General features: G+C 41.5%; 2 protein-coding genes across 2 annotated transcripts in view; one reads left to right on the top strand and one right to left on the bottom strand.

The window, feature by feature from the left end:
• Positions 1 to 4025: 4025 nt before the first annotated feature.
• pycard (PYD and CARD domain containing) lies at positions 4026 to 7126 on the bottom strand. Its single transcript, XM_032519302.1, has 4 exons — positions 6749 to 7126; positions 5562 to 5606; positions 5086 to 5133; positions 4026 to 4319 (listed from the first exon to the last, which is right to left on the bottom strand). Exons 1-4 carry the CDS (start codon positions 6999 to 7001, stop codon positions 4057 to 4059), a joined length of 609 nt encoding a protein of 202 aa, XP_032375193.1. The 5' UTR covers positions 7002 to 7126; the 3' UTR covers positions 4026 to 4056.
• A 1392-nt stretch (positions 7127 to 8518) lies between these two features.
• LOC116691562 (uncharacterized) overlaps positions 8519 to 9497 on the top strand; it is an 8552-nt gene continuing 7573 nt past the window's right edge. Inside the window, exon 1 of the mRNA XM_032519301.1 lies at positions 8519 to 8854. Coding sequence (XP_032375192.1) covers positions 8602 to 8854 — 253 coding nt within the window. The 5' untranslated portion in view covers positions 8519 to 8601. The remainder of the gene's footprint in view (positions 8855 to 9497) is intronic.

Raw genomic sequence — 9497 nt, forward strand, 5'->3', positions numbered from 1 at the left:
CCTGATAACCGACCTGTATTCCAGATCGTTCCCCTCAGAAACACAACCAACAACAGCGGTCTCATCGGAGAACTTCTGGATGTGGCAGTGGGTGGTGTTGTAAGTTAAGTCTGAGGTGTAGAGGGTTGAAAGGAAGGGGGAGAGCACCGTACCCTGAGGGGCACTGTTGGGATTAAATATATTCATATCATGTGTGCTCATGAACATCATTATATTCACGTAGTGCATTATATTAATCATGTGTGTTAAATTCATTATATTTTGAGCTAAAGAGCAAAAGCATTAGGCCTACCCATAGTCTGCTAGGTTTCAGTGTGATAGTTCATAAAGTTTACTGTGACCTTTTAATAAGTTGTTTTGGTACAATGTGTCCAACCATAGCTCTGTCAAAGTGAGTTTAATTCTGAATAGCAGGGCCAAGGGTGGTTAGGGACACGTCCTATGTTTGGGTGAAGGCCCTCTCCAGTAGAAGTCTGAGACCTGTTATCTATTTTGCAGGCCAAGCTCTGCTAGGCACTAACCTTCTGGAGACAAAACACAGCGCACAACACTGTCAGTGGTAGCAAATGAACTGCCCCTGTGCACAAGATCATGCAGAAAGGGAAAAGAGTGAGACAAACTTAGGGAGAGCTATGGATGCATAATTCTCTTAACCTTGTCTCTGGAATATTCCATGGTAATAAACGTTCTTTCATCCAACCTGACTTGAACCCTTCTTCCTGAAAGAATCTAGAAGGGCAGGATGTCAACCCAACAGCACCTGTGCACCACGTCAGACACACAGTGATAGAGCCTCACTTACTGTGGTCTATTGGTGAGATAGTCAGTAGTCCATGCAGCCAGGTGTTGGTCCACTCCAGCACTCTCCATCTTCACTCTGAGCAGCGAGGGCTGGATGGTGTTAAAAGCACTGGAGAAGTCGGAAAAACATGACTTTCACAGTGCGCCCGCTGTCCTCCAGGTCCTCCAAACTGCAGGGGGTCCAGCTGTGTGCCCACCAGGGGTCGAAGGTGACAAAGGATAATCCTCTCCATTGTCTTCATCAGGTGAGAAGTCAAGGCAAGATCTAAAGTGGTTTGGCTCCTTGGGGCGCGGCAACTTCGGTACCGGGACCACACAGGAGGTCTTCCACAGGGCTGGGACTTTCTCCAGGCTCAGGTTGAAAAAGTGCCTGAACACACCACAGAGCTGGTCAGCACAGTCCCTGAGGAGACTTGGGCTGATGCCGTCCGGGCCCGGGGCCTTCCTAGCATCGATCTTCTTAGGTTGACTTCTCACCTGATCATCTGTTATGGAGAAGGGGGTGGAGGATGACTGGGGGGTGGGGGTGGGGGTGGTGGGAGGAGAGATTCTCAGGGAGGGGGAGAGGGGGGTGGTGAACTGATGAGCGGGTGGAGGGGGGAGGAGCGGGCTGGTGGGCTTATTGTTGTTCAGGGGCTCTGTAGGTGGCAAGCTGAAGAGGGGAGGGGGGAGGGGGAGTAGGCCAGGGGAGGTGTGAAAGAGTGGGCTGGGGGGTGTGAAGAGGAAAAGGAGGCAGAGTCAAATCTGTTAAAAAAAAGATTCAGCTCATCTACCCAGTCCTTGCCTCCGCTGGCTTGGTATCTCCCCACATCGTTGCTGTGGCCCGACATGTATGGCAGCCATTTCCAGGCGTCCCTGATGTTGTTCTGTTCCAGACAATGCTTAATTTTGTAAACTTTTCCAAGGCAAATTTTTATAATATACTATTTCAAATTTGGATTATTATTTTTTGGGGGAAATAAAGCTGCTGAAAAGCACAAACCACTGCCATCAGTAGCAGATCCACAGACACTGTAAGTAAGCGGCTCATAGTGGCTGCCTTCGCTGCCTAAGAAGAGTATAGGTCACGCCTCCGTATAAAAAGCTATCAAGTCAGGGTCAACTCCATTCAACACAGCAGGGGTGGCTCCCAAAAGGCTAGAATAGCAGCTACTCTCCCTGTGGGACAAACGTTTTCTTTCCATATGTTAAATGCCAGACATGACTTAATCAATTCTTTAGAAGCTAGGGTTGGTGTCAAGCAGTGGAATGCTAATAAAGCTAGATCAGTCTTGAATCAATCTGGGTGCAGAGTATCCATAAAACAGAAGTAGGCCTACATTGTTTTCAGATCATTGTTTTTACCTTTTTAAAATCCAACACATCTCAGGGTCTTCATTAGCAGATAAAAATTGCTCAGTCGTCGTGGCGATGTTAAAAGTAGTCAAACTACTGCTACCTAGGTGGAAAATTGGCTTCCAGGCCAATTTTGTTTAGTTTTGTGGCCTATGATACTAGATAATTAGCCGAGCAAAACACGTTCAAAAACAGAGCACCAAAGAGTTACATAATCACTTAGGCCTAGTAACTGTAACGAGGCTACATGAAGTACAACTGTAAAAGGGAAAGTAAAAAAGAACCAGGCAAACATTGTGAGTTGGCATTATTGTTTTAAAAACAACTTGCAGCACAGTTGTTTGAGCTGAAGTCCGACCGCTTGTGTTAAGTTCACACAGCTTAACTGCTGTTCATCTGTGTAATGGTATTTCACGTTAGTCTGATGTCCTGGGTGTTGTTTGTACTGGACGCGGATATCCAACTCACCGAGTCTCTCTCTGTCTGCTTATTTTGGTAATTCTGCTGCACTTTTGGAAACAGAGAAAGTTGCAAATGCATTCACATTTCTATCTTTGGTTCCCAGCACCCTCAAGCTGAAGACTAGTTTTAGATGGTCCTCTAGTCTGAAGCCATGTACGGGACACATCCTCCTCAAACCTACCTACGCCTATACTGTCAGACTCATATTATGTTTTAAATCATTTTAGAAAATGCATTCACAATTTTTATTTTACTGAAATATGAGGAAAAAATGTTTTGTTCACGGCCTACCCTGCATCTGAAATACGGACCTCGAACACAATACACACACAGCAAAATAGCCAAAAATTAAACTCTTCACCCCCAACCGACATAACGTAGCCTATCACACAGCTCCCTCAGAGCCACAAAAGACTTTATAGTCTACATCTTTTATTTCACAAATGCAGTAGGCCTAGTCTACTCAGCATTCTCATTCCCTTGATGAGTAAAATCGCTGCGGTTCCCCTTTAAAATAAAGATTCTAGATACAGATTTGTTATGAGTAAAACGCTGAAAACAGGAAAACTCACCTCAGTTACTGTCAGACAAGAGAAAAGATAGAAGCGTTTTCATGCCTCTCCTCATATTAACACTCATAACATTTAAGAGATCCCGCGGTTCTTCATCCAAATGTCCAATCATAAAAATTGAGGACGCCGTTTGCAAGAAACATTCAGAACTAAGTTCTTATTGGCATGTGTGAAGAAAAGGTTTTGAGAAGGTTAGGCCCATTACGCACACATTTTAAAAACATGGAGGGAAGGATGAGCATTTGAACTAGATCAGTATGTTGTCACCATGGCTTTAAGACACTTCACACAAATCACTTCAAATGTAAAAACAACACTTAGCAACAGAAGATTGTATTGCAAATTTATATATATTTCAAAACAGAAGAATAGAAAATGGAATAGAACAAAAGAAAAGTAATTCTTATTGGGCATAATAAAGTTGATTTAACAATAAAACATATTTTGGCATTTGAAAGGTCAAATGGGCTTTACATGCTAAACGTTTGAATTATCATTTATGATCTAGCATGTTTTCATTTACATAAAATGATTATGTTAAAACTGACTCATTACACGCTCTCATTTGGTCTGTTGGATAAAAACATTACATGTCTGCTGAGAACATTAGTTTATTTCTTACATAATTGTCTGATTAATATTTGCAGAATCACATTCTGCAAATGTTACATTTTTACATGAGATCTCATCATTAAAAATGATTTCTGGATAACTTAAGAGTAAAATTAAGGGCAAAAGCTCAGATTAAACACACAGTGGAAAAATCATTTTAGAACGTCCCGACAGAGACATAGCATTAACAAAATTAATGCCCCCTTATTATTGCATAAAAAATGCCTTTAGATGGAGAGTAGGTTTGGTGTAAAAATAGATTTCATTATAACAATCACTTCATTTTCTTGAGCTCCTCAACTAGATACCGCTCTTTATCCTCAAGGATGTTGTAGAATTTATCTTTGCAGACTCCACCAGCTTTCAGGGGACCAGAGTAGAGCGCCCTCATCTTCTCCTGACAGGTAGGCAGCAGCCTGATTTTATCATACATCTCTTCTTGGAGGACACCCTGATCGAGGAGTTCATCCAGAATGACTGCAATGTTGCTCACTCTCTCGATCAGCTTGGTTCTGTGTTTATCCACAAAGTGCTTGCCTGAGGAAAAAGGGAAAACGTGACTCTACAGTGACTGACGGGATTGGATGACGGCATGAATCCCACTTAAAGAACAGGACTTAACATTCTGTAGCAGTGATGTCATAGCTCAATGTTTTGTGTTTTGCATTCATTGAAGCATGGTAACTGCAGCTAATGTGGATGAAATGAAACCCAAGCAAGACTTATACAGCTGTGTTTTAGACATTAGAAAACATTTTCAATTAGTGGATTCATAATTTTAGATTCAAACTACATCGAAAAGAGTAAAGTCTTAATCTTACAGTTGGGAAATGACATATTCTCCAAATGCCATTGAGTAAAAGTCATACAGCTTAACTTTTTATGACGACATTTCTGGAGATACGCTTATTGGCTTTCTTGCAAAAAGTGAAATGAGAAAATCAATACCACTCTCATGTCTGCACACTATATAACAAGTCAGGAGACATTTAGCTTAGTTGAGCATAATGACTAGAAGCACATAAGAAAAGTTAGCCCGCCCAACGTTTTGCTTTTTTGTACCAATTAAACAAACAAGATATAACGTGTTAATTAGCGAGCTTTAGCGTTATGAGGCAGGTTGTTTTTACTGTGGAAAGAGCCAGGCTGTGTTCCTTTCTTTTCCATCTTTATGCTAAGCTAAGCTGGCTGGCTATAGCTCTATTCTTAATGCACAGACATTAGAGTGGTATCGACTGAAGTGTCTAACAATTTATTGAAATTCTAATCTATTCTAATCATCCAACACAACCTGTGCACCCACCGTCGGCCGTGGTATCCACACCAGTTGTTCCACCTGAGGGTGCTGCAGCTGAAAGAAATATAGGGAAAATTAAAATTGCATACGGTGTTTATGCACACCACTGTATAGCATACTACTACAACTACTAATACTACTGCAATCAAAAAGCTTTCTTTCACTGTAAAAATAGAAGGCTAAAATAACTACAGACTTTGTCAAACTCGTTTAGTAAAAGTCTTGTTTTTCCAGTCGTAGCCCGTGTCAAGACTTTTTTTTGTATTTTAATTTTCTGTTCACCGTGGAAGCATGCGACAATAATAATATGTTCTCAGTTCAACACAACACTGGGTGAGTAATTGAAACATGAATGGTCATTTTGAGGATAAGGACAGTAGGAAAGTATTCCTTTAATGTGAAATTCAAAACCAATGCAACTCATTTTCTACAAAAGCTATTCTGTAATGTAGGTAAAAAACATCAACATGAGGATTACTTACTGTCACCGGAACCAGGTTTTGAGGATACTCCACTAATCTCTTTCTCTGCAAAAATAAAATACATGTTAGATAATATAAATAAAAGAAACATTAATCCTGTATTTCAAATTGTAATTAATAGTGACTTAATGCACACATTTAAAAAGAACAAATAAGGCGCTGGGTAGACTCAGTAGGCTATGTATGTGTAGGCTACTTTTTGTACTTCTATTGGTACTCTTGTGTTCTTGCTGTGATGTGACACAGTGTAGCACTTTTCCAATTCTTAGCTCCCTTGTAATTTGAAATCCTGTTCAACTAGTTATCAAACGACAATTTCAAACCTAATAACGATTCAGTTCCATGTACAGTGTAGGCTGCCCTACATACAGCACCCTAAATCAGTCATTTCATTATCATCTAATCTCTGAACAACAAACGTTATGGAACTAAACCTGACACTTTATAAGTCACAGTAGCCTAATAACAAACAAAATGACACAATATTCTAACAATAAGCAATTTAGTTTACGTTTGAATTTGGGTTCTAATCTGAAATGACCAACTTCTCCACTGGGAACTATCCCACTTCACAACCGCACTCCTGCTCTCCCTCTGACAGATAAGATAGTGAACTCCTCTGATTTTTGCTGTTAACCCTTTCATTGACTGGATTACAGGTGCACAGCATCGTCGACAGCCGTGTGCTGTTTATTATCCTACTTCCCTTTCCCTAAGTGGCCCCTCGACAGGCCGCCATAGTAGGCCTAGCCTAAATGACAGCTTGTTTTTAATGTCTTGCCTATCAAATTAAAGGTGAAATAAATAAAAAACACAGGATATTTAAACCAGTTTCAAGCCCTTCAAGAAGGCTAAAATATATTTGTTTTTAATTACTGTAAATTTGTGTGGGACTTCTAAACCCGCCAATGCCTGCTTTAATGCCTCAGGCTGCAGGCAGCGCCTGCTCGAAACCAAAAGTAGACTACAGCCCATAAATGAAGCGGGCTAGTATAAATGATTTTCTCTTTGATTTTCAACTTCATGAATAGCATAACTTATCGAAAGTTAAACAACCACAACATGTTCTATTAAACGTGGTCAGTTGTCTCTAGTTTTCCTGCAAGCAGACTTTAAGGTTTAAATTCCCAGCAGCAGCGATCATTCTCATTCTGCCCCGCAGCATAGCCTAGACTTGAGATGTTTACCTAGACAGGCTGCATCCCTGGAGCACCCGATCACATTCAATATCTCCACAACCACTGCAGGAGCTCGGTCCTCGGTGAAATGTGTAACCAGGACGTCGGCGATTTGCAAGTAGTTTTTCCCCTCGACCCTGTTGCGTCTGACGCGCGGCTCTTCTCTGCGGTCGAGGAGCTCGGCGCGGAACTTTTCGAAGTCCTCCTTTGTCAGGTCCTCCAACGCGTCGGATAGAGCCTTTTTTACGGTTTTAGGGGCCATTTCTTACCAAGAGATCCCGGACTGCTGTAACCTATCTTTCACCACAGATCGAAGAAGGAAGGAAGACGGACAGAAGCGGAGCGGGATGTCACTGCCGCTTTTAAAGAAGTTGATCGAGACAATGGTGCTTTCAGGTGCTTTCGGAAATGTTAATACCATTAGTTCATCCAGATGTTAGGCTGTCGGCTACTCGTGTTTCAACATGCAGACAGAAACTACAAACTGCAAAGCTTGCAAAACTATGAGATGAGACAAAGCTGCAAGAGTGAATTGAGTGTCTTCGAGACTGCTGCTTACGAATGAGCAGTTCACTACAACCAGGCCGGAAACGCACTGTAGGAAGTCTGGGTATCTTAAAGGGTTTCACTGGGTTGAGAAGCCCACATTCACATCCCTAACCTGTCCAACACAACACAGTGGGCTAGCAGGCCTTCGAACGTCTGTATTTAAAAGGCGTAGGGTATAGGCAGGCCTCCCATATTTATTGAAACTTACACTAATTATACAATATTTGTTCCAGCAATTAGGCTCCTACTATACCTATTTTGTCTATACATATGAAGATAAGTCACCTGAAATGGTTTGGTTGTTGTTACAGGAGATTTCTGCCAAGTTACAGTAGGGTCACATATTCTGATGACAGCTTTCAAATTATGTGACCCCTTGTGCCTAAGACCAGATGCTGACCGGAGTGATTATTGTTTTTTGTCTATACATATGAAGATTAAATAAGTCACCTGAAATGGTTTGGTTGTTGTGACAGGTGAATTTTGAAATGTTCAAATATATATGAATTTATTTATGGGGACAACTCACAATGAGTTCACAATCACAATCAAATTATTACTTCCTACTATTACTTTCCTCCCATAGCTCTTGTAGATTAGGTAACAGCCTCATACTGAAAGTTTTATTATTATTTATTTCAACCACATCCTCATGATTAAGTCTAGGCTACTCTGATGTTTATTAAGGGCCAACTGAATAAACACAACACACACATACATATACACACACACACACACACACACACACACACACACACACACACACACACACACACACACACACACACACACACACACATTTATCCAAAATGCAATATAGCCTATATCTCATGTATATATCAAGAGAAAAAAACACATTTTTAAACTCTAGGCTCTGAACTCACCATTATAAACAGCATGCAGTTTACGCTGATAGCGTAACAAAGTCGTAACGAAGTCGTCTGTGTGAATAAACTCAAGCTACCCAGTGGCAACAGTGCCCCTACAGTCACAAAATACGATGGTCACAGAATTTGGTGTTACACCGGCACATTGCGTCAGCATGAAGACAAATCCAAAGGTTGGTCTGCCGTGCCAGACGTGTACTGAGAGAGAGATCTTATCTCAACATAACTGTTTTAGTGCACATTCAAATAGCTTTATGGCGCTATGATTGAGACGGGGTTTGCGAAAAAATTGATGTTAGTATTTTCGACAGGCTTGAACGCAGCACTGTTAGGCGCGTAATGCGAACCCTGACTGGTTTGCTACCGCTACACTGCCGTGCTGGGTCTGCACTATTCCCAAAACAAGCCGCTAAGTGCGGTTGAAAAATGGTGAACATAACCATCAAACAGGCTTTAAAGAACACCCTGCGGGATCTGAGTCAGGAGGACTTTCTGGAGTTTTGTCACCAGCTGAAAGACCGCAGGGAAGAGCCGCGGGTCCGCTACAGGGATGTGGAGGATAAAAGTGTGTTGCAGATCACAAACCTCCTGGTTTCAACCTTCACCGAGCGAGGAGCTCTTCCAGTGGCTTTGAGTTTACTGAAGCAGATAAACTGCAACCAGGAGGCCGAGACGCTGTGTGAGTACAACTGTCAAAAGTTAATGTGAGATAACTAGTTTTTTTGTGACAGGCTTAAGTGTTCATGACAACATGGCCATGAGAAGTATGGTGATATTTGGTCGTTGTGTAGGTAGCCTACATTAAACCACATTAAGCGCGTTGGTGTCCCTAATCGATACATTTCTAATAACAATGTAGCCTATTAGCCTACACGCAATGCATGTTCCCTTAGTTTTACAGAGATTTACATTCAACTCATTTAGCTTTACTGATTTTGCCACTGTTTCCAGCAGGACACCATTGTGTCCCCTAACTGTAATATGTAGCCTACAAATAAGACTCAGGAAAGTTTTGTAGGTAGACGTCCATGATATTTTTTACACATACTCAATTGACAGACGTCGTCCACCTACCTCAGTGGTAACCCAACACATGTAAATAAACATGACTCTAAATGACAATAAACCAAGACTAAAACCTAGGTAACGTAAAAGCATTACGCACTAATATCATTTATACACAAACCGTTAATAGCCTAAGGCAGAGCTGCCAACTTTTCCCCAAACCTTGGAGTGAGATTTTGGGGGAGGAGCAACCCTTATTTTGCCTCATACAAAGCACGTGCTTTGGATCTTTCAGCATCATTATCCTTCAGGGTTTA

This window comes from Etheostoma spectabile, chromosome 6, assembly GCF_008692095.1.
Source record: "Etheostoma spectabile isolate EspeVRDwgs_2016 chromosome 6, UIUC_Espe_1.0, whole genome shotgun sequence".
Taxonomy (NCBI): Eukaryota; Metazoa; Chordata; class Actinopteri; order Perciformes; family Percidae; genus Etheostoma; species Etheostoma spectabile.